This window comes from Mercenaria mercenaria, chromosome 12 (genome assembly GCF_021730395.1).
Source record: "Mercenaria mercenaria strain notata chromosome 12, MADL_Memer_1, whole genome shotgun sequence".
Taxonomy (NCBI): domain Eukaryota; kingdom Metazoa; phylum Mollusca; class Bivalvia; order Venerida; family Veneridae; genus Mercenaria; species Mercenaria mercenaria.
The window spans coordinates 81,469,197-81,495,837 of NC_069372.1; the positions used below are offsets into that span (position 1 = coordinate 81,469,197).

Below are 26,641 nucleotides of genomic sequence, written 5' to 3' on the forward strand. Positions count from 1 at the left end.
CTCATGGTAGCTCCAAAAGTATTTGACCTAGAGTTGCCAAAGTTTACAGGAATGTTGGTCAGCATGTGCAGTTGTGCACCTGGGGTTTCGCATCCGGATTCATTCATTCGTGTAGGAGTTATGGCCCCTGACTTAGTTAAAAATTGGTCATTTTAATGTTGTGTTGTGCGTAGCTCCAAAAGTATTTGACCTAGAGTCACCAAAGGTTACAGGAATGTTGGTCAGCATGTGCAGTTGTGCACCTGGGGTTTCGCATCCGGATTCATTCAGTATTGTAGGAGTTATGGCCCCTGACCTGGGAATAAATTGTCATTTTAATGTCATGTAGTGGGGGCATCTGTGTCCCATGGACACATTTCTAGTTTAATAGTATTTTGTGGTTAATAAGGTCAAACGCTTTTGATAGATCCAAAAAGATAGTACCGGAATATTCATGATTATCGATTGCTTTTATCCAGTCATCAACCATGGCATTGAGAGCAGTTTCTCACGAATGGTTACTTCTAAAGCCAGATTGTCTGTCATGCAAGAGATTGTTGGATGTAAGAAAGGATTTAATATGATTGCTTACATGTCTTTCTAGTACCTTTGACAGGATTGGTAAGATGGAAATGGGGCGGTAATTGCTAACATCATCCTTCTGTCCTTTCTTGAAAATTGGTATTACTTTTGATATTTTAAACTTTTTAGGGTGTATTCCTGTTTTAATACTGAGATTGAAAATTTTAGTAATGCTTTCATAAATTACATTAGAACTTATCCTTAGAAACTTAGCTGATAAACCGTCAAGACCAGTAGATTTTATTTCTGACAAGGCATTTAATTCCTTCCTCACAAATTGGGCATCAAGTAAAGGTATTTGAAACTCTGATATTTCAGTATCTTTTAATTCTACTATTGATGAAGTTGTCCAGTCTCTCTTTGATTAAAGGGTTATTTTCGTATTCCTCATAGCTGCCTTGCTGATGGATTCGGGGAACTGGAATAAAGTAATCATTAAATGTGTTTGCTATATATAGAGGCCCTGCCCTGTGGGTCACATGTTATAATTATGAGTTATATAGGAAAAATGACTTAAAAAATTATCAGCTCATATTTCCTAGTCTGTTTAATTATAATTACCTGATAACTCAAGCGATTAGGGATCACTTGACTGTGACCTTGACCTACTGAACTACTTTCTTGTTCTTTAAATTTGGATGAAATGTACAATTTTGCACATCAATCTTAAAACTGTCTTTCAGTGACCATGAATGTGACCTACTGACCTACTTTCTAATATTTTGGCATCAGTTTGCCATTTAAAACTTGTTACTCAGGTGAGTGGTTCAGTGTCATCATGACCCTCTTGTTTTGTCTATAAATTGTTAAATTTTACATAATAAACAGTCCCCGGTGTCACATTGTTTATTTCTAATTATCCAATATCAGTTTCATGCCCTCGAGCCGGACACATGTTGATTAATTATTATTATTATACCACATTTATATAGCACTCTTTCATGCACTTGTACACGTTTAAAAGTGCTTTACAGAATAAATTGCAAAAATACAAACAAATACGTATGCAAAGATAATGCATTCCACATTAACAAAAATCATGAATGAAAACAAGTATAATCTTTGATCACGCGAGGATCTTTTGATGACACTGATTAAGTTAGATTCAGTTATTATGATGACCCTGATTAAGAAATGACAGGATTATGCAATCAATAACTTTTTAATGATACTTAAATTAGGAACAGTAGTCGTAAATCTCTTTGTTTTTAGCACATTCGCGGTAAAGCTACATGTAGCCTTTATGGAAGAAATTATTGAAATGGTCAATTAAACGATAATTATTTTAAAAGGGTGTAATTATTTAAGATCTAGATCAATTTTAACATATATTCTAAATTAAAATGTTCAATGCCTTTTGTTGACCGACCCATGAAAATTGACCCGACTCCAAATATTTTAATATATTGTTGATTTTATCTATAAGATTTATTTTATTCCTTTAAGGATTCATTTCAATCATAAGATAAATGTTTAAGCTTAGAATGATACCAAATTAGCTAGAATCTAAACTACGATGACCAGGTTGATTCTTAGTATACAGTTAGTCCCGTAATTCTGTTCACCTCGGGAACGCAATAAATTCTTCTGCCGAACTATAGATGTGTATTACCTGTTCATGTATTTACCTCCCTTAGAAAGCTAGATGACATTTGCAGTAAATGAATACAAGCAAGTGAACAATGTTTATCTCGGGAAACTACATGAAATATTATGATATTTTAGCATGAAATGGACTTATACCAATGTCACGGTGTATGTTGCGGACAAAAGGTAAAAATCCCGCAAATTTTAACTCAGAATCCCGGAAATATTCTGAAAAATTATGGCATGTATGAGTACTGTGAAATCATTAATATTTGTTGGGCACTAATTTTCGTAGGTTTCTTGTTTCAGTCAATGAAATCACATCATGATAAATCAGTAAATGTTCCGTTTGAATTTCATGGCAGCCTGCCCACTTAGCTCAATAGGGAGAGTGCAGACATAAGGATTGCGGGGTCGTAAGTTCAAGCCCTGGCCAAGATGTATGTTCTCTGTGATGATTTGATAAAAGTCATTGTGTTTGTCCTCCACCTCAGATTCATGTTGGGAAGTTTGCAATTATTTGCAGAGAACAGGTTTTTACTGGTACAGAATCTAGGAACACTGGTTGGGTTAACTGCCTGCCGTTACATAACTGAAATACTGTTGGAACATGATGTTAACCCTTTACCACACAGAACAGAAGCCAAAGTAACCTCTTTTACAGAACACTGATAAGTGATAATCAATAATCAATAATCGGTATATGGCTGATAAAGGTGACTGTCTTATCTGAACAGAGGTGTTGGCATTATTTTGTGATTACACACACACATGTTAAAAATGTCATTATTTTAATATTTTCTGTAAGTTTGACATTATTTTTGTCAATATAAAGTTTATAGCAATTTAAATTCTCTTTCCAATGATACAAAATTTATTGTAGTTTCTCTTTGAGTTTCGAAGATATAAAGTGTTAAAGTACGGGAATATATATTTTTAGGCATAAAATTCTGTTTTGGATTACTTTCACATTGAAATTCATATACAATTTCGTTTTGATGTTTGAAGTTTGATTTATAGTTAATAGACTTATCTTCCGAATCAGAATCGGTAAGTATTTATATAAAAAAACAACCATCAAACTGAATAACACTACAAAAATAACGGATCGTAAAATTTCTGAAAGTGCAAAAAGATCGTGGAGATCGAGACTCGTAACCGACTACAGTATTCTTGTGCTAAAAATTAAATATTTTTAAGATAATATTACGTAATATTTTGATGATCAAACGTCGGTACATCACGGGTGACTTCCGCAGCAATTAACTCATGGGGTGTCATAAAATATTTGAAAGCCGCGGTCCTTCTGTTTTGATTAACACTTCCCGTTATGTAAGGCCATAAATTCCGAGCCATCGTATACACAAATTGTTGTTTAGGGGAAATCTGCATGTATCACGCGTGACCTTCATGACCTAACACATTTAAAAATACTTTGATGTTAAATGGTTGTTATTTTTAGAACAAGCCCCGCGAAATGGCTAGTTGCAAGCAGTTTCTCAGTAATTTTCCATGACGTAGCATCGTACACATGTAGGAAAAGACCCCGGTGTCTTTCTTTGCAAAGTACTCGATAAATTTAAATTTTAACCACATGATCTTTCACGTAAATAATGATGACGAAATCCCATATTTTGAGTTAGTAAACATCCGGAATTTGTTTCTTTAGGAAAAGAACGAAAATAAAGCGATTGATTATGAGACACGGGATAAAACGATTCTGTTCAAATGGCCGTTAATCGATATAATAGTTTCTATCGGGGAACCGATAGACACGGGTCAGTACGTTTCTGTTTGGTAATCGATAGATACAGTGATAAACGTATCCATGTGGGAAAGGGTTAAAGCCAAAACAAACAAGCAAACAAATTCATGACTGCCAAAACTGCGAAATTTCATTGCCAAGTATATAACTGATTTCACTGTATATTAAATTATGATTTATTTGTTAAAAGGGATTGTAGTGGTTTGGATGAAGATATATGCAATTCCTCTTTGTGCTGCCATCTTTAATGGAAGGTAGATGTATCTACATATTACTTGGTGACCATCATCAGTATTGATCAAAAGGTGCAAGTCTGGTGACAGTGTCTGTATTAGATTGCACAAGGTGATTATAAAAAGAAAAAGTCTTCATTTCTGATCAATAATTGGAGAAAGATTTGGCCTAGAACCTTCAAACTTCATAGGTTGGCAGGGCTTATGAAGTAGACGACCCCTATTGTTTTTGGGGTCACTCCATCAAAGGTCAAGGTCACAGTGGACTGAACATGGAAAACCTTTTCCGATCAATAACTTGAGAACCACTTGACCCCAGAATGTTGAAACTTCATAGATGACCCCTATTGATTTTTGGGTCACTACAGGGCCATAACATGGAAAACCATTTACAATCAGTAACTTAAGAACCACTTAACCTAGAATGTTGAAACTTCATAGATGACCCCTATTGATTTTTGGGTCACTACAGGGCCATAACATGGAAAACCATTTACAATCAATAACTTAAGAACCACTTAACCTAGAATGTTGAAACTTCATAGAGGACCCCTATTGATTTTTGGGTCACTACAGGGCCATAACATGGAAAACCATTTACAATCAATAACTTAAGAACCACTTGATCTAGAATGTTGAAACTTCATAGGATGATGATTTGACATGCAGAGTAGATGATCCCTGTTGTTTTTGGGGTCACTATTAAAGGCCAAGGTCACAGGCACCTGAACATGGAAAACCATTTCCGGTCGGTAACTTTAGAACCACTTGACCCAGAATGTTGAAACTTCATAGGTTGATTGGACATGCAGAGTAGATGACCCCTATTGATTTTGGGATCACTCTATCAAAGGTCGAGGTCACAGGGTGCTAAACATAGAAAACTCTTTTCAATCTATAACTTGAGAACCACTTGACCCAGTCTCCTATTAGCTCACCTGAGCAGAAAGTTTTCAAGGTGAGCTTTTGTGATTACCCTGTGTCCATTGTTTTCATTTGTCATTACCTGTCATCAACAATTTGACTGTTAGCACTTTAGAGGTCACAATTTTTGCCCATTCTTAATGAAACTTGGTCAGAATGTTATCTTCAATAAAATCTTCGAGTTTGATATTGGGTCATCTGGGGTCAAGAATTAGGACACAAGGTCAAATCAAAGGAAAAGCTTGTTAACACTGTAGAGGCCACATTTGTGACTGTATCTTAATGAAACTTGGTCAGAATGTTAATTTTGGTGATTGTTAGGTGAAGTTCAAATCTGGGTCAGGTGGGTTCAAAAACAAGGTTACCAGGTCAAATCAAAGTAATAGCTAGTTAACACTCTGGAGGTGAAAATAAATAAAAATATAAAAGAAAAAAAAGACTGCTGTACAAACATGTCCATTTTAACGTGGCTGTTTAAACGTCACCAGACTGTCATATTTTCGACTAATTACCCAGATTATACAACATAAAGGTTTGAACTGATGCACAGTGATCAATAATGACCCCTGGCAGGTAACAGTTGTTTGCGAAATCATGTTCACTGTAAATTGTAATTAATACAGTTTATTGCAGTACCACTTACATATCATAAACAATTAGAATCACATCACACCTCAGCGCAAGAAGTGGATAACTGCATTCACTTAAAAAAGGACTTATTCACTTTTAACACTAAGGTGACAAATTGTGTGCAAATGTTAAATTTTAACAGTACATCATAGAAAACATATCCTTTATAATATAAAAAAGTCATTATATGGATATGAAATGTTCATTATAATATATCAATAAACTGTTAACATCTGTGTTGGGTTTATATTCTCGAGCTTTCCATTTAGCACAGTTATTATTGAAAACTGTATTCAACAATAAAAGAATGGTTTTATATCATTATGTCACTGCTTACAGGACCCCAGGTGAAACAACTGATAATTTCAAATGACCTGCCTTAAATAGTGAACAAATCCAAAATCTGGCCAATTCTCGCCTATTCCAGTTAAGGAAACCAATTTTAATGAGTAAGCGAGTACTCAATCGAAAAATCCGCAAATACTTGAGTAATATAGAAAACTCAGTACCTGTCCGTTTAGCTCAATAGGTAGAGCGCAGATCTGTGGATTGCAGGGTCGTGTCAGTTTGATCCCCGGGCAGGACTTTTGTTCTTCCTGACGATTTGATAATTGTGTCTGAAGTCAATCATCTTCTTCCTCTGATTCATGTGGGGAAGTTGGCTGTATCTTGCAGAAAACAGGTTTGTACTGGAACAGAGTCCAGGAACACTGATTAGAATAACTGCCCGCCTTTACATAACTGTTGAAAAACGGCATTTAAAACCAAAACAAACAAAGAAAACTCAGTGTACATGCAGTATTAAATTTAAGCCATTTATTAACAATTTCAGATATTCCAATGGCTGTGAGCATGAAAGAACATGGCTTTGTGATGAAGACCCTTTCCATGAATCAGTCAAGCACATGTATATCTTTAATTCAAGTAAGAATTGTGCAAAAGTTATTTAAACAGGATTGGCTAAATCAATAGTTGCTCTTTTTCAACATAGCTTTTTAGTGTCGGTTAGTGGTTTCCAATAGTTCAGTGCACTGTTATTACAATGCATGTCTTGTACATCAAGTTGGCATAGCACCATTCATAATGTTTCAGTATTCCATTTCCTAAAAATCTGCATAATCAATATAGAAATGGCAATGTGTATTTTTTCAAAAAAAGGACCATCTAATTAAGTTACGTTTTGATAAGGAAAAAAATGTTGTTTTTTTTCAAATTTTGCTTAAATCATTAGGTTCGTGATGTGACGTCACATGACGGGTTTCATAATTCTGGCTGATATTTTGGCAAAATAATGTATCTTTATAATTTGAAAATTTTTGTGAAAATTTATTTCTGTCAAAGTAAAACTATTGTACTGAACGCATCTAGGCTCTAAACAGGTCTTTGATAAAATATAGTAGCCACTCGAGTCAGCCTCTGTAATGCCAAAATTTTACTCTTTTAACCTTGACAATTTTGGGAAAGCTTTTGCATGTAAGGGTCAGAAATTGTTGAGCATACTATTACTAGAAGGCCGGTATTTTCTTAAAAGGCATTTTTAGCTCATCTGATTTTTGGAAAAAAAAATGATGAGTTATTGTCATCACTTGAGCGGTTGTCGGCGTCGGCGTCGGCGTTGCCTGGTTAAGTTTTATGTTTAGGTCAGCTTTTCTCCTAAACTATCAAAGCTATTGCTTTGAAACTTGGAATACTTGTTCACCATCATAAGCTGACCCTGTATAGCAAGAAACATAACTCCATCTTGCTTTTTGCAAGATTTATGGTCCCTTTTGTACTTAGAAAATATCAGATTTCTTGGTTAAGTTTTATGTTTAGGTCAACTTTTCTCCTAAACTATCAAAGCTATTGCTTTGAAACTTGGAATACTTGTTCACCATCATAAGCAGACCCTGTACATCAAGAAACATAACTCCATCTTGCTTTTTGCAAGATTTATTGCCCCTTTTGGACTTAGAAAATCAGTTTTCTTGGTTAAGTTTTATGTTTAGGTCAGCTTTTATCCTAAACTATCAAAGCTATTGCTTTAAAACTTGCAACACTTATTCACCATCATAAGTTGACCCTGTATAGCAAGAAACATAACTCCGTCCTGCTTTTTGCAAGATTTATGGCCCCTTTTGGACTTAGAAAATATCAGATTTCTTGGTTAAGTTTTATGTTTAGGTCAACTTTTTCTCTTAAACTATCAAAGCTATTGCTTTGAAACTTGCAACACTTGTTCACCATCATAAGCTGACCCTGTACAGCAAGCAACATAACTCCATCCTGCTTTTTGCAATAATTATTGCCCCTTTTGGACTTAGAAAATTATTTTCTTGGTTGAGTATTATGTTTAAGTCAACTTTTCTCATAAACTATCAAAGCTATTGCTTTAAAACTTGCAACAGTTTTTCACCATCATAAGTGGACACTTTGCATCAAGAAACATAACTCTATCCTGCTTTTTGCAAGAATGATGGCCCTTTTTAGACTTAGAAAATCATGGGTAGGACAATATTTCTATTACACAAAAAAAATCAGATGAGCGTCAGCACCCGCAAGGCGGTGCTCTTGTTTGAAAAGATAGCATAATATTTGTGTAGTATTTAAAGGTCTGCTTTGGCAGGACATAGATAACCAGCAGTGAACAGCTTCATAAAAGCAGTCAACGCTTACTTCAGCACTTTTTCAACTTTTATCAAGCTGTTCAGAATGCTTATTTGCAAAATAACTTTGCTACATATTTTCTCTAGCATTAATTACCGTTTAATTAATAAAAATTGAGCGTTCACTCTGTAATTGTTTTCTTTGAACTGTAAAATCTCTACCTGTTTCTGTGACGAGCCAGTTTCCAGAGTTATGGCCAATGAGTCACTTGAATAACGGACAACTGGATGTGTCCTGTCAGAAAAAGGACGGGTTTATTTACCTTGACTGAGGTAATAGAGAATAGACCTCCCTATTATATGAATTCTCAGGTTTTTATTAACAGCCAGTATTTTCAGAGTTACTGCCCTTGAATTTCTGAAAATTCAGAAAATTGTGTCTGCACTCCAGAACTGGTGGTATATCTTTTTTGGATATTAGTAATATTTATTTTTGCAAAATTTAGGTCAAGATCAATGAATAAGTCAGTTAAAGGTAAGTTTTGGCCCTTAAATTTATATACAGACCAGATCTCCAAATGTATCACCATTGAATGTTATAGCCAAAATTTGTATAATAAATTAAATAAATACAAAGGTCAAAATGAATCTGTTAGGTCTTGAGAATAACATGGAGAATTCCATATAGGTAACTCCAAAAAAAGTCTTAATTTAATCTTCCACCAAGTACTGAATCTAAGCTTGCTTTTCTAAATCTACCAACTTTTAACATAATTTTTTTTTCATTAACACTTTAAACCCTTTTTCTGCATTCTTTTATTTTTCTGATCTTTGACTATGAACATTCAGTTGAGAAGGTGGCATACTTTACTCCCTTGCACAATACACCTCCCTCCCTTGCACTGCACTTTGCATGTTTGCTGCTTTCTCAGTGGAAAGATTTCAAGTTAAAGTATTGGAGAAATAAGGATGTCTAAGTTAAAGGATTTGTCTAATTTGTCACATTTACATTAAGTAAGCAAGCAGTATTTAGTACATACAAAATCAAATGATTACCTCATCAAGACAATGTGCAGAACCCATGAGTCAGCCATGTCGGCTTAAGGTCAAGGTCACAACCAGTCCATCATTTGCTGCCTTCATAAGGTAAGCATCAAATACTTCACCACTACACCACCAGTCTCTATTTATTTCATTTAAGGTCATCTTTAAAGCAAACTTTCGTCTAATAGTGTGTAGGAATAGAAAAAATGGAAATGTGGCAAGAAAATACTGGCTGTGTTTGGTTATTAAATGCTCGACTGTGGCAAGAAAATACTGGCTGTGCTTTGTTATTAATCCCCCGCCAGAAGTGTCGGGGGGTTATAGGAATGGTCTCCGTCCTTCCTTCCATAACATTTTATGTCTGCTCTGTATCTCCTAAACCCCTTGAAGGATTTTCATGAAACTTGGGTGAAATGATCACCTCATCAAGACGATGTGTAGAACCCATGAGTCAGTCATGTCGGTTCAAATTCAAGGTCACAACTCAAGGTCAAAGGTTTGAGCCTTCCATTTTGTGTCCGCTTTATATCTCCTAAACCCCTTGAAGGATATCATGGATCTTGAATCAAATGATTACCTCATCAAGACAATGTGCAGAACCCATGAGTCAGCCATGTCGGCTTAAGGTCAAGGTCACAACTAAAGGTCAAATGTTTGAGCCTACCATTTCGTGTCCGCTCTGTATCTCTTAAACCTCTTGAAGGATAATTATGAAACTTGGATATAATGATCACCTTATCAAGAGGATGTGCACAACTCATGAGTCAGCCATGCCGGCTCAAGGTCACAACTTAAGGTCAAAGGTTTGAGCCTTCCATTTCGTGTCCGCTCTATATCTCCTAAACCCCTTGAAGGATTTTCATCAAACTTGGGTCAAATGATCACCTTATCAAGAGGATGTGCAGAATCCATGAGTCAGCCATGCCGGCTCAAGGTCAAGGTCACAACTGAGGGTCAAATGTTTGAGCCTTTCATTTTGTGTCCACTCTGTATCTCCTAAACCCCTTGAAGGATTTTCATCAAACTTTGGTCAAATGATCACCTCATCAAGAGCTCATGAGTCAGCCATGTCAACTCAAGGTCAAGGTCACAACTCAAGGTCAAAGGTTTGAGCTCTGTATCTCCTAAACCCCTTGAAGGATTTTCATGAAACTTGGGTCAAATGATCACCTCATCAAGACATTGTGCAGAATTCATGAGTCAGCCATATCAGTTCAATGTCAAGGTCACAGCTAAAGGTCTAAGGTTTACCCTTTCACTATCCATAACAGTGGCGGGGGATTTAGCTGTCCTTCAGACTGCCTTGTTAAATGCTCGACTGAGGCAAGAAAATACTGACTGTGCTTTGTTATTAAATGCTCGACTGAGGCAAGAATATACTGACTGTGCTTTGTTATTAGATGCTCGACTGAGGCAAGAAAATACTGACTGTGCTTTGTTATTAAATGCTGGACTGAGGCAAGAAAATACTGACTGTGCTTTGTTATTAAATACTCGACTGAGGCAAGAAAATACTGGCTATGCTTTGTTATTAAATACTCGACTGATTCAAGAAAATACTGGCTCTGCTTTGTTATTAAATACTCGACTGAGGCAAGAAAATACTGGCTGTGCTTTGTTATTAAATGCTCGACTGAGGCAAGAAAATACTGGCTGTGCTTTGTTGTTAAATGCTCGACTTAGACAAGAAAATACTGGCTGTGCTTTGTTGTTAAATGCTCGACTTAGACAAGAAAATACTGGCTGTGCTTTGTTGTTAAATGCTCGACTTAGACAAGAAAATACTGGCTGTGCTTTGTTGTTAAATGCTTGACTTAGACAAGAAAATACTGGCTTTGCTTTGTTGTTAAATTCAGAGGAACTGGCAGCTACTGATAATTCTTAGATTAGTTATATCTGGTAAAATTGTTACTCTTTAAGTGTGCATGTGTAATGATTTTCAAATATTTTTTAGACCGAATCACAATAGCTGACAAATTCCTTATCATTGTGTTAAAATTTATCAGAATACTGGAATTGTATTATTGCCCAAATAGAAGTTTTTTGGGTTGTTTTTTATGCCCCCGAAGGGAGGCATATAGTTTTTGAACCGTCTGTCCATCTGTCGGTCCCTCGGTCTGTCGGTCTGTCGGTCTGTCAGTCTGGCCGCAATTTTTCGTGTCCGGTCCATATCTTTGTCATCGATGGATGGATTTTCAAATAACTTAGCATGAATGTGTACCACAGTAAGACGACGTGTCGCGCGCAAGACCCAGGTCCGTAGCTCAAAGGTCAAGGTCACACTTAGACATTAAAGGATAGTGCATTGATGGGCGTGTCCGGTCCATATCTTTGTCATCGATGGATGGATTTTCAAATAACTTGGCATGAATGTGTACCACAGTAAGACGACTTGTCGCGCGCAAGACCCAGGTCCGTAGCTCAAAGGTCAAGGTCAAACTTAGACATTAAAGGATAGTGCATTGATGGGCGTGTCCGGTCCATATCTTTGTCATCGATGGATGGATTTTCAAATAACTTGGCATGAATGTGTACCACAGTAAGACGATGTGTCGCACGCAAGACCCAGGTCCGTAGCTCAAAGGTCAAGGTCACACTTAGACGTTAAAGGTCATTTTTCATGATAGTGCATTGATGGGCACTTCCGGTCCATATCTTTGTCATTCATGCATGGATTTTAAAATAACTACGCATGAATGTGTGACACAGTAAGACGACGTGTCGCGCGCAAGACCCAGCTCCGTAGGTCAAAGGTCCTAAACTCTAACATCGGCCATAACTATTCATTCAAAGTGCCATCGGGGGCATGTGTCATCCTATGGAGACAGCTCTTGTTTATCATATTACGGCCAGAATTGATGGATTTGTTTTTCTTCTTGATAAATCTTTCTTCAAGCATTTTCATACTGAAATAGCATTGGGGAAATTTTGTATGATTTCAAACAAATACTGGCTGTCCTTTAAAATTAATTGAATGATTAAGGCAGAGGTACTGGCTATGCTTTGTTAATTTTTAGCTCCACTATTTGAAGAATAGGGGGGGGGGGCTATTCTACTCGCCCCGGCGTCGGCGTGAGCTTTGGTTAAAATTTTTTCGGCAACCTTTGTCAAATCTTTTTTACTATTGCTTATATTTTACTGTAACTTGTCATCATGAAAAGGGCGCTATATAAATCTGGTATAATAATAATAATATTAACTTTACATAAACATTGTCCAGTATACAAATAAAGTAAGTGCAGGGGCTGGGCCATTATAAATAAGGTCAAGGTCACCAAGGTGTTATACTTATGTTATTTTAAAGGTTAAAGTTTTTCAGCAACCTTTGTTTTTCTGTCATATCTTTGTTACTATTGCTTATATCTTACTGAAAGTTCACATAAACATTGTACGGCATACAAACAAATTATGTGCAGGGGCTGGACCCATGATATCCAAGTTCAAGGCCACCAAAGTGTTATACTTAGGTTATTTTTAAGGTTAAAGTTTTTCAGCAATCTTTGTTTTTCTGTCATATCTTTGTTAATCCCCCGCCGTGGCGGAGGGATTATAGGAATGGTCTGCGACCATCCGTCCTTCCGTCTTTCCGTCCGTCCGTCCTTCCGTCCGTAACAAAATCGTGTCCGGTCCATATCTCCTAAACCCCTTTGAAGGATTTTCCTGAAACTTGGGTCAAATGATCACCTCATCAAGACAATGTGCAGAACCCATGAGTCAGCCTTGTCGGTTCAAGGTCAAGGTCAAAACTCAAGGTCAAAGGTTTGAGCCTGCCATTTTGTGTCCACTCTATATCTCATAAACCCCTTGAAGGAATTTTATAAAACTTGGGTCAAATGATCACCTCATCAAGATGATGTGCAGAACCCATGAGTCAGCCATGCCGGCTCAAGGTCAAGGTCACAACTTCTGGTCAAAGGTTTAGAGCCTTCCATTTTGTGTCCACTCTATATCTTCTAAACTCCTTGAAGGATTTTCATGAAACTTGGGTCAAATGATCACCTCATAAAGACGATGTGCAGAACCCATGGGTCAGCCTTGTCAGCTCAAGGTCAAGGTCACAACTCAAGGTCAAAGGTTTGAGCCTTCCATTTTGTGTCCACTCTGTATCTCCTAAACCCCTTGAAGGAATTTTATCAAACTTGGGTCAAATGATCACCTCATCAAGACAATGTGCAGAACCCATGAGTCAGTCATGCCGGCTCAAGGTCAAGGTCACAACTTAGGGTCAAAGGTTTGAGCCTTCCATTTTGTGTCCGCTCTATATCTCCTAAACTCCTTGAAGGATATTCATCTAGCTTGGGTCAAACAATCACCTCATCAAGGGGATGTGCAGAACTTATGAGTCAGCCATGTCGGCTGAAGGTCAAGGTCACAACTGAAGGTCAAAGGTTTGAGCCTTTCATTTAGTGTCTGCTCTATATCTCCTAAACCCCTTGAAGGAATTTTATAAAACTTGGGTAAAATGATTACCTCATCAAAACGATGTGCAGAAATTATGAGTCAACCATGCCAGCTCATGGTCAAGGTCACAACTAAGGGTCGAGGGTTTGAGCCTTCCATTTTATGTCCACTCTGTATCTCCTAAACCCCTTGAAGGATTTTCATGAAACTTGGGTCAAATGATCACCTCATCAAGAATTCATGAGTCAGCCATGTCGACTCAAGGTCAAGGTCTCAACTGAAGGTCAAAGGTTTCAGCTCTATATCTCCTAAACCCCTTGAAGGATTTTCATGAAACGTGGGTCAAATGACCACCTCATCAAGACGTTGTGCAGAATTCATGAGTCAGCCATGTCAGTTCAAGGTCAAGGTCACAGCTAAAAGCAAAGGTTTACCCTTTCACTATACATAGCAGTGGCGGGAGATTTAGCTGTCTTTCAGACTGCCTTGTTACTATTGCTTATATCTTACTGAAAGTTCACATAAACATTGTCCAGCATACAAACAAATTATGTGCAGGGGCTGGACCCATGATACCCAAGTTCAAGGTCACCAAAGTGTTATACTTAGGTTATTTTTAAGGTTAAAGTTTTTCAGCAATCTTTGTTTTTCTGTCATATCTTTGTTACTATTGCTTATATCTTACTGTAAGATCACACAAACATTGTCCAGCATACAAATAAAGTATATGCAGGGGCTGGGCCCATTATACCGAAGGTCAAGGTCACAAAATTGTTATAATTTTCATGTTACATTTTTTCAAAAGCTTCATTTATAGACATATATTTTTGACAGAATTATGCCCCTTGGTGTATCTTCCTTTTAAAGTAGAGGTCTCTTATTTAGACATGTATTCATTTTACTGTCAAATTGCCGAATAGTGGAGCACACTGTCTTAAGGACAGCTATTGTTTCATGACTGATTAAGACACTAATTGCTTATTCTGGTTAAGACAAAAAGATGTAGAATTATTACCAATTAACACACAAAGATAATGGTCACTTTCTGTTGTAATGAACTTATCATTTGATACTGGCTACATGTTTAGCACGACTTTTCGAAGAAAAAGTAGAGCTATTGTATTCGCTCCGGCATCGCAGTCGCCATTGGTTAAAGTTTTTGAAAAAGTCAAATATCTTTGCTACTATCTAAGCTATTGACTTGAAACTTAAAATAGTAATTTACTATCAAAGTGCCCTGTTTAGTTACGTAATATTTGTACCTGTATTACTAAAAAAATACTAGTATAGTTGTTACCGATGAAGTGGTAAGTGTCAGTCTTCCACGCATGTTATCTCGGGTTCGAAATCAGTCAAATACACATTTTAAAAATGTATGTGATGTTAACAATAGAGTTTGAGATTTCAACCTTCGCCTTCCCCTTCAACGTCTTTGCGAAGTTAACGTATGAAGTTGAAGTTCGATTAAAATTCCTTGAGATTTCAAACATTAGAATGAACCTTACTTCTTATAATCCGCCCATTCAATTTATCTGTAATTATGATCGTGTTTTTCGTGAATTTTGATACCAATTGTCCGAAATGGCAGGAATTTTACAAGTGGTTTTAAAAATGAAAAAATTAAAAACATTTCAATTAATATAATCATTATATATATATTAGATAATATTATATTAGAGCGATTACCAGAAAAAAACAACAACAAAAAACAAAAACAGACAAACAAACAAACAAACAAATATAAATATATAAATAAATAAATAAATAAAACAATGTGAACAATGTAAAAACTCGTTAGTGCTGCTCCAAACATTTAGGTTTTATATAAAATTATGTCAGTATAGTCAGTACAATGCACGATTGTAAATCATACATGAGAGGAAATAAAAATGATTATTACATACCTAAAATTATTTTCCATTTGGTTTCAATGGACCGAGATCGTGCATTTTTTTCCATATCATGACGTTGAACGCTTTCATATCGGACTAGTCCCAATCCGTGACTCTATTTACCTCCCCTGACGGTCTGTCCATTGCGGATCTCGTTTCTTAAGATTTTTGTTGCTATTATGTGTTTCTTTAATTTGTAACTTATGCAACATTTTGTTTACTTTTACACTTTGATTAATCGACCTATTAGATACTGGCACATAGTAATTTATCAGACTGAAATGAGTTGGACTAATATAGGACCTGGAGGGTTTTCTTAACGTTGTAATGGAAAGAATCGCATGACGTCCGTGGCGTCCGAGCGCACGTTGCGACAACAAGTTGACGTCATTTTCGCCGAAAATATTAATGCGCGTCAGTTTGATTTGTTTATTGCGTTTTCGGAGAATTTTTTACCGTATTTTTTCCTGTCTTTCGAGACAGAACGATATTTTTGATATAAATTAATCAATTTGATAGTGGGATATGTAATAAAAAGGTTATAGCGTTCTTTCGCGGACACTATTGCTCGTCCTAAAGTCGCGCCTTATTACGTGCAGAACTCGTGATATATCCACATACAAAGTTCATAGCCTATAATGATCATATCGACGTGTAATTGACACTATGTATGACTCTGTATATTGCCAAACTCTCAGACAGCACAATATGATCTTTTAATATACTATTTTATAAAGGTAAAGCATCTGCGGATCCAGGAATTTTGGTTAGAGGGACACCAACATTAAAGAGGGGAGTCACCCATTTCAGGGGGTGGGGAGGGGGGAGGGGGTAGGGGTAGGGTAGGGTCACACCGGAGTTCAAGACGACTTTATTTGTAAATGTAAGAATCATAGGGGGAATTAACCCACAATTTTCTTCTGCAGGCTCTGTTCCGTGCATTTCAAGAAGGAGTAATCCCATACGGCTATACAGAAACGTTTATCATGATATCATAGATCCTGAATTTGTCTGATGCTTCAAAGTTATCCGTCTTTCTTGATACCATTTTTATGTTTATAATTAAACGCAATTGTCGTATTAAGTGTCGACAGAAACAGATTGATTTTATTTGGATGTGAAAATAAAACATTCCACAAATGATAATCGCGCGTAATATTTATTTTCAAGTAAAATGGACTGTCTTGCCATGTGCTCCATCAAGATTTCAATCTCTGATACCGTGTATGTGGCAGAGTTGATGTAAAAAGAATGATAGTTTCGACTTTCGTGTTATCACTGATTCGGACGTTAATATAATTCACTTCATACGACAAAAAGGCCCATCTAGTATAGTCGATACCGCTGGGACAAAATATGCGTAGAAGTTAAAGTTTGAAACTATAAATCTCGAAGTTTCTCAAAATCAGTGATAACTTCATATTCCACGTTCAATTAATGTATTTAGATAAAATCATTAGCCATACAAAAACTTCATTATTCTTATACCTATTGTAGTGTTTCGCCATACAAATTTAGTCTAATTATAATATATGGATAATCTATAATTAATAGCAGAAATCTGAAACTAAGCTTTTTATTTCGCATAGTAAATAAAGAGAAGTCGTGCGTTTACGTGATATTACATGGAAACTTTAGTAGCAACGTGTGAAATTTTAAATAAAACTACACCGCATATCCGGCGACGTTTTGCCCAAATATATAGGAGAGACGTTGAAGGGGAAGGCGAACGAAGTTTGAATCTCAACTCTCTAATATTGCTTTTAACTTAACATTATTTTATGAAACTTATTTCACAAATTTAAATGATTTCTCTTGTAGGATTTATTTTCAGGGAAAAGCTGGTGACAGAATTTGTCAGTAATGGACGCTTTTTAATCGACATTATCTACAACGGTTCCAGTTAACTGGTAACAGTAGTGATAACAGCGTATTTCACTCAATAATGAAGTATAAATTGAATCGGAAATGTCGCGAATTTTCCTGTCTTTAATTTTACAGATAAAGTTTGAAAAAAGCAAGATTTAATGCTTGAATTAAAAGTTGCAATTATGTTTATGTACATAGTAGGAATTTAGTAGCAGAGGATCAGTTATTTTGCTAATATGTTTATATGTGTTTACTTGGATATTGGGTATTCAATATTGTTGAAATTGTATTATATGTGTAATCTCTTATATTTATGGGGCGATAGTATATAAATAATCGGTAAGACGTAGTTCGAATTATATCAAGGCGGTAAAGGTTTGGACCACACGTACCTGCACATGCAATATTATATAAGTTTCTATCGCTGTATTACGGAATACGGTTAATGCACATCAAAGGGCGACACACTACATCAACTCGACACACGAAACGGACACACGAAATTGCAACGCGACACACGGAACAACAATGTTACAACGGCACCGCGTTTTTAACATTTGAATCTCTCATTGTCGCGCTAGGGTTTGGGCAAAATAATGTTACAGTAAAATGAGTGTTGCGACACACGACAATGAACAACGACATCGACATTAATCTTGCGCAATAAGGTTGCGGAATTGTCGCATTCGAAGTAATTTTATTGAGGGCGACACACGCATTATCAACGCGGCACACGACACGACCCCATGAATTCAACGTGACGGTTCGACACAAGGTACAAGAACACACGATATTTTAAACATTGATTGTGTGTTGTCCTGAAAACGCGACCACGGGCATAAACCCGGGACACACGTAAAATGTACAACGATACACAACAATAAACCACGACACGACATTCAATGCGAACACGACAACGGGATTCAAGATTGAAGGATTCAAAGTTTAAAGTGGAATATATGCATTTTTTCAAGTTAAAAATCAAGCTAAATAGTGTGTATGTAAAAAGGGTGGAGGAAATTATAGCTTTTCCAACATACAAACTCTTTACTGTTACCAGTACAAAATAATAAGTTTGAGATATGACTTTTCTTATTTTGGCGGGACAGGTCTTTTTAAAAACGCCAAACTGCAAGCAGGAGTTGCTTCCCTTCTACTTCAGAATTTCCATTTTCAGGTAAGAGGAGAATCAATGCGCAGAAAGATTGAAAAAATTATATCTTTTTATTTTATCTGTCGATTCTTTATTTTTAAAGATCATCTTCAAATACTAATTTGTCGGCATTATCATTAATTTAAACATCTATTGCACAGCAACCGAAAATTGCTTTTATAGAACAGACTCACGAAAACACACTATGTGCAGTATTAGATGCGCATTTAATACCACTTTAACGGGCTCAACGACACTCGACAAGAATTGTCAATGTCGAGTGTAATTTAGGTCAGATGTTGTTAATGTATTCCTTTTTTTATTGTCAAGTATTTTAAGGTATCTTAATAAAAGTTACATGCATTTGTAGAACTACTATGGAACTATTTAAAAAGTATAGCGCTTAGGCAATTTTTCTCCCAAGCAAACCTAAGGGTCGTTCTGGCTCGACCATAGGTGCCATGATGTAAAAAAGAAAAAATGCACGAAAATACACCTTATTTTTCTACATAAAAGGATTTTACATCAACTAAGGCTCTAAGCAAACACTTTGGTAAATATCAATTTATTTCTATGGAAATAAATAGCTTAGGTAAGTTTGGTCCGTCCTGTATGATCTGCGACTTGCTATAGGGACTGTATAATGCTAATCTGTTTCGGAAAAAACACATTAATTTCATTTTATTGTATAAGAAGCGTTAAAAGTAAGTTACCAAACTATCAATTCTTTAATAAGTACTTGAAAACTATTGTCTATCGAATATGAAAACATTGTCTTTCGAGGGGAACGCCGTCGGGGACATTTGCGTGAACTTTGCCATTTTTGGCTTAAATATTAGCGTAAATTGGAGGAAAAGTGTTATAAAAATATTTATTATGGGTATAATAACTGCAAATAAAAACTGTTTTGATAGAAAGTGACAAAAATCTGAAACTTATGACAAAAAGACAACATCTGTTCGTCCGTCGTAGTAATGTAGGATTAAAGCTGTATTCCGTACTTTCCGCACGGAAAGTCCGTGTTTTTCACTTCTTGTGTGATTCTCAAAACTACCAAAGTGTCGCAGTTACAATACATTGTAGTTAATGTCGAATTGAAAATAATATGTTCAGTTAACAAAGTGCGGCCTATGGTTTTATATCCAATAAATACTCCATGGGGATCAATTCATTCAGTATTCAAAAAATAACAATTAATCATCTTTAAAAAAAAAGTTATTTTTATTTCTGTTGTTTCTTCGAATTTCTGAAAAGTTTTTTAATTTGACATTATAAATGTGGCCCGAAAATGGTCAAGCAACGGTAACATTGTAGAAAGGGAGCGGGCTAGCGGGGACGGAGGGGTAGTTTTACAAATTACATTCTTTATCTGTTTCTATTTTTGCGGAATTCAAGTTATCACATTATTCTAAATCACGGATTAATGACTTCTTTTGCGCGGTACATTTTCGATATGAAAATGATCCCAGCATGAAAACATAAAAAAGAAATAGAATTTTATATAGCATTTTCCTTCAGTGTGTAAGTAATAGTCTTGAGTTGATTCATATCTTAGGAATTTAGGATTTTTGTAACTACCACTTTCATCATTTTAAAAGGAAATGCCCATTAAGTTCCAATTTATAGCCTACATATATTCTTATTAGATTTTATGATACTAGATATACGTGAATGTTTATTTTTTTATTCACAAATCAGCTTCCGCCACGTGATATATTTATCCTGATATCACTTTAAATAGCAACTAGTGACTTAGAGCCGCGACATGTCATTCAAGGCGGTAAAAAGGGTATATAACAACTAATTTAATGCTGTGGTAAAAAATAGATATTATGAAAAAAATATGAACTTTTTAACGCTAAGGAACAAGATTTATATTTGTATGATGTGTGGAAAAAAACTGGAAATGTTTGTTCTTTTCTGACGAAAATAAGAATAAAGCAGACTTTGCAAGTAAGATATGTTTAATTAACACAAATGTCTTTAATCAAAGATACTGTATGATACATTATTGAAAGAAATGATCTTTATATTGACAAAACAATTGTATGATGATGATAATTTTATGTAGGTTTTCTATATGGATGAGAGTTCTTTTGCACACGTAAAGAGCGCATGCCCGTTAAAATCAAAACTCCGCCGTAGCATAGTTACCAATTACTTGGGTAAAATCATCTATACCAAATTTTGGTTGATGCAAGACTTCCAGTTGTGAAAACATACGTTGGATCGATCTAGGCCATTATAACTCTCGGTTTAAAGGAAAAACGTATTCATGCGTTGTACATCTCCAGCGCATGATATCTGATCAAGGGCACGACATCTTTCTCGAGGCATGACATTTTACTCGAGGCGCGAGACATTTTACTTTCGCTGGCATTCCTTATGTCTCATTTCGAGATGTGAACATCTTGTATTATACCTATTTTTTGTTTACAATGATAAAATTCCATTACCCGAGAAAAATATTTTGACTATCGAAAACTTTCAATCCTTTATAAACGTGACTAAGCGAAAGGTGACGTTAGGTCTGTGACCGCACTGCTATTTAGAATCTCATATAGGGCAATTAACTGCTTCTGGCTTTATAACCAATAAAAGAATTGCTCTTTGTTACTATAAATTCAGCTAACTTGTGACAATTTTGTTACAGTGGTTAGATGTTCAATCTGACCGTAGACCAATTTTCCACAAACATATCCATTACATTTGCTAGCGGCCCCGAAAGAAAAGGGATGTTGAATACCTGTAGTATGCAGTGAAATGCAAGTCAACTGAAGTCAGGTACCCTCATTTCGCGCATCTCAAGGGAAAGCGGTCGCAGGATAAAGCCACTTCTACTTTCAAGTAAACAACTCGAAATCCATGCATACTAGCATGAAAAGTTGTACTATTTATGTAAAATTCATTTCACAAACTGAATGCCCATTTGGCCTGATTACGCGCAAATGTGCGTAAAACGGAAATCGAGGATCTATTTATCAGGAACTTCTTTCGGGCTACTTCACGGAAGCACATATTGTACGAATATCCGATATATAACTCATCGTTTAGCCAAATGATTGCTCTCTTTGTACACATAATTATAGTTGTGACGTCAATATTTAGTGTGTACACAGGCAATAACCGCGCTAAAGATAAACTGTAATTAAATTAATTAAAACATTTTAAAACATCTTGTACTAAAAGTTTGTTTGGGTTATAATAAAACCAGATACTATATATGGCAGCGTATGTGACATGGTTATTGTCAACCTCGAAAACAGAATGTCACCACGCGGCATTCGCCTCGGTTGACATTCTGCCTCGGGTTGACAAATTAATTTCAGTCACGCGGCTGTATGATATTTTAATACGAGTGTTCGACATCTTCTCGACAATATGACATTATATTTGCGCGCAAGACATCTTAGTTCAATCGCACATCATCCCATACAGAAGAGGCATGACCATTATTAACGCCAGCACTAGAACATGTTAATTCGAACGCACGAAATCAACGTCTCGATCCTTTACACTTTATCTACTGAAAATATATGATATTTGCGTTATCGAAAGTTCTTGCCACGAGGGATCACACTCGAATATGTTGATAGACAACCAATTGGCAAACTGATTGATATGCCAAGAATAAGAAGTGTAAATGCACCGGATCTTGAAAACGCCTGTGCCTTTGCACAAATAAGACTTTAATCTGTCTGAAGGTATTCTGGTCCAGTGAAAGCGGAGGGTATGTGGAAAACGATATGATTTCCTGCCAAGTTGATCTGGGTTCTTCTTCTGTGTTGAAAATAAAAAAATTTACGTAAATTTCATAAGACGACTATCAGTGAAGTTCATGTGTTGTCCTCATTGCACTATTTCAAATACCGAGCAAGGGTTGCCTTGATATTTTGCACATCTTTAGTTTCTTGGCATTACCTCTTGGATCCAATTATCATTTCTACATTTCCAAATTGATCCCTAGTCATCTACATCACCCACAAATCTATTTTGTTTCCTTTAAATTATTTCTTTACTTATATTTTAGATTCCTGTATCATTATTAATAATGACATTATTATCATTATTCAGTCATTCCTTTCCACCTTTACCCCATCCTACCACAGCCTCAAATGCTGTCATTTCCTCCGTATCATTTTAAGTGTAACTTTTAACATCATCTGTCACAAACACTCTCCTATTTCAAAATAATTTCACCTTTTTCTTGAGTGACCTACAACAAAGCCAACTATAAGGCAGGGTGGCAGGTCTCGTCTTTCAATATTGTACAAAGGATGTAATATTTTAGATATTATATATGGTAAGACTGCTGTCTTCAGATAGTATAAATGTATGAATGTTATAACTTCACTGGCTACAGCTAATAACTCATTTATTTTACTATTGAGAGCCAAGCTATGACATAATTGATTATAAATCGTGTCTTTAGTTTTAGTAGGCATTGTCGACATTTAAAAGTTTACATATTACGAGAGATCTGTGTACAAATTCTTGCAACATTTACTGTCAAAGGGCAATTTCTAGTGGCAAATGATTTTGCGGCAAAACGTTGCTAACGGTGGAATGCTAATTTAATTTCTTGCTTGCGACGTTTAACTGTACTTTGCGACACTTAAACGCTAGTGCGAATGCAAATAGTGCTAATGTAAGTTAGCGTATGTTTTGTGGGCCATATGTTAAATGCAGGATACGTTCAGTTCTCAGTGAAAAAAACATATAGATGAGGACCTCTGGCTTTGTGGAAAATCATATTTTATTCTATAAATTGACGTTAAATACACTTTGTTCTGATACTTGTTAAATTAAATATCGGTCATTATATGACTTCACAATCGTTTATATAGCACATTCTAACAAGCCCGATTTATTTCCATATTAAACAAAGAAGACTGAAACTGTTTATTATTATCAAAAACTCATACTGGTCGTACGTCAGATTCATTTACGCCAAGCGTATGTCATAACGGTGCACTGTTAAGAAAATCACATGAAGCATGCAAATATTAGAGAATATTTGAAAAATGTCGACGCCCTTTTAATAACTTGCTAAACTCAAAAGGTTAATATCTCAAATTTCTCGGCCATGTGTGGGCGCGTTTCTTTAGTGAAGCGCCGTTGAACGTGTTTATTCATGATGATGGATGATAATAATGATGATGTGATGAGGATGATAATAAATTAATAATGATGATAATAATAATAATAAACTTGGTCATGCCTAAAACCAATTAAATAATAATGATTCCCAGCAGAACGGGTGGGACATAGCTCGATTTGTAAACTAGAGGTTTCCTTGCCCTCTAAAGGACAACAATTTAAGAGCTCTATCTCTCGCAAAAATAGTCTCTATGTTTAAGTACTGTCATTTAATACTAATTTCATATAAATACACTAATTTGCACCGATGCCTTAAAATTCGCTTTGCCTGACACGTTAAACTTCGAACAAATGTAGCTTTCTTGCATTCGATAGGTATCCCTGTATTTAAATGTACGACAGTGACGTAATTATAATGCGGGGTCACTGACGGCGACACGAACGATCCATTTAAGCCGGGGGTGACTTTCTACGGGTATTGCAAAATTGCTCATTTAGTAATAGCATATGGTTGCACAAACTATCTGATACAAATTTTTTCTTTTCGTTATGTATAAATTGAGTATTCACTATCATTTCCAGGAAGAAAAGCTTAATACCTCAATGTTCGCAATTAAAAGTTAGATTTAAAGATTGAAGAACACTTTTAAAGCGCTAACTTTCTATTCGGATCTTCTCTTTTCATGCGCGGCTTGATGATCCAAGCCTAAAAAAATCCTCGAGTCACATATAACATCAAAGATTAGGATACTGTGATAAGAATTCATATCGTATTTCATATTATTAAACGAAAATGAAGAAACTTACTTTTTATATAGTAATTCGAGAAATATATGTATTGTTCTAAGCGAAAAAAATATATGTCCTATGATTACGTTTAAATGATATTACAATTACATTTCATTCAATTGATATTTATTCCTTCCCAAACGGAAGTAAAAAATACTTCTTGCCACTGAAAATCAATCAGCATTTATCCAGTAATGGTGAAAACATCTATGTAGCAAGATTTGTGCTTGCTGATTTAATGTGCCCACACAAGAAATCTAAAATCTTCTCTGTTCCTGTCAAGTATTGTATTTCATAATCACTAATTATCAAACTTCTTTAAAATATTTGAGAAAATAAATTTATTGAATGGCAAACATACTACCATGGTAATATTTGCATGGCAGACCTTTGCCATGGCCGTTTTTGCCATGGCAAATAAAGAAAAACCTGAGTTATCGATATGAACAACTATTTCTACCATACATTCGTTTGGAAATAGTTAAAATTCATTTTTAAGGAAAAATGAAATGACATTGCATGGCAATTTTGCCAAGGCCAAAATCATGAATTTTTTTGCCATGCAAAATTATTTTGCATGGCAAATGTAATTTTCTCGTATGATTAACAAAAAACTAGTAATGATATCATATCAAAACATACTAACTTTAAAAAGGTGGGTTAATGTAACAATTTTAGGCAATTTTCATTTTGGTAAAGCGCGTATAAATATGGGTGAAGTTGAAATACGGCGTGGCAAAAAGAAACGGCGGCTATTGTATTAAATAATAAAATCTGTAAAAAAGATCTTTGGAAGCAAAGAATGAAACAAGAAAATTAATAGCGATCCCGGTTTGATTGAAAGCTTATGAAAGGTATGTAATGTGCATTCACTATAACCACCGGTCTTGAGCGGAACTCTGTCATAAACACTTAAATCGTGTATCTGGTGATCTCATGCTCACTGTGATTTACCTTTTGTTCACATCACCGAGGAGGAGTGTATAAATACCGCAAACCAAAAAAGTTTAACCTAATGTAACCTTTAGTCGTTGGTCCGGGACTGACCAATGCGGAAATTAAACACCACAAGATTTCAAACCAACTAAAGATTTTATACACATATAATTATATGAGTTTACAAAATAAAATTATTGTTTGAAAGAAAGAAATTTAATGATATCTAAATCCTCACTATGTTAAGCAAAAAACGAGGTTTTGAGAAAAATTGAAATTGGGCTCCTGTTCGTCTTGTGAAAAATGAAATCAAAGTTTGTTTAAGTACTATCACAGCAGATAATTTAGATATTATAAAGCAATGTTACCTTTATTCCTAAGAAAGGTTTACACTTCCAGGATATAACTATTGTGGGCAGGAAATCCTTTAGATAATGGACTCCTGTCAACGGAAACTGGATTGCAGTATTATGGACATGGACTTTTGCTATGACAGTGGGTGTTGGAAAAAAAGGGTAAGCTTCAATTTAAATAACATAAATCAAAAACATTTGAGAAAAGAATGCAAAAGCATTATAGTTGTAAAACCTGCAATTAAAACGAACTACAAACTTGGTCTGACATGAACAAACAGTTCCCTATGGCTTACGCCAGACAAAAACGAAAGCAAAAAAAAAAACGGAAAAGGGGGTAGAGTATACCCCCGAAATATCTGTACAAACTTACCGCTGGAGCGATGAATTTAGCAGAAGAATTACACAAACCAATTTAAAAGAAAATTTAGGAATCGAAGATTGATAGATTAATGACATTGATGATACTGGTCAGTGAGATTAGTTGACATGCAAGCTTTTTCAAATTATAATAAAGGTGGTAAAGTAATTGTTAACGTTATTGATATATTAGTAAATTTGCTTGGGTTATTCCATTAAAGAAATTAAAACTGGAGAATGGTTATGAAGCATTAATAAATATTTTCAGAAGGTAGGAAGTCAGGGACGAAAGTCCCCGAAGACTGCAAGGATTCCAACAAATTTATGGGGTAGATGAAGAAAAGAATTTATAATAAAATATGAATTTTTTTTTAATAAAATAAAATTAACATGTACATTCATTTAATGAAGGAAGCTGTAGTGATTGAAGATTTAATAGAAGTTAAAAGAATAATGTGG

The 26,641-nt window shown here is 35.5% G+C and overlaps 1 protein-coding gene across 1 annotated transcript in view; it reads left to right on the forward strand.

Moving 5' to 3' along the window:
• LOC123522807 (transformation/transcription domain-associated protein-like) overlaps positions 1–26,641 on the forward strand; it is a 45,994-nt gene that overhangs the window by 13,955 nt on the left and 5,398 nt on the right. Inside the window, exon 4 of the mRNA XM_053520670.1 lies at positions 6,533–6,624. Within this exon, the coding sequence (XP_053376645.1) occupies positions 6,533–6,624 (92 nt within the window). The remainder of the gene's footprint in view (positions 1–6,532; positions 6,625–26,641) is intronic.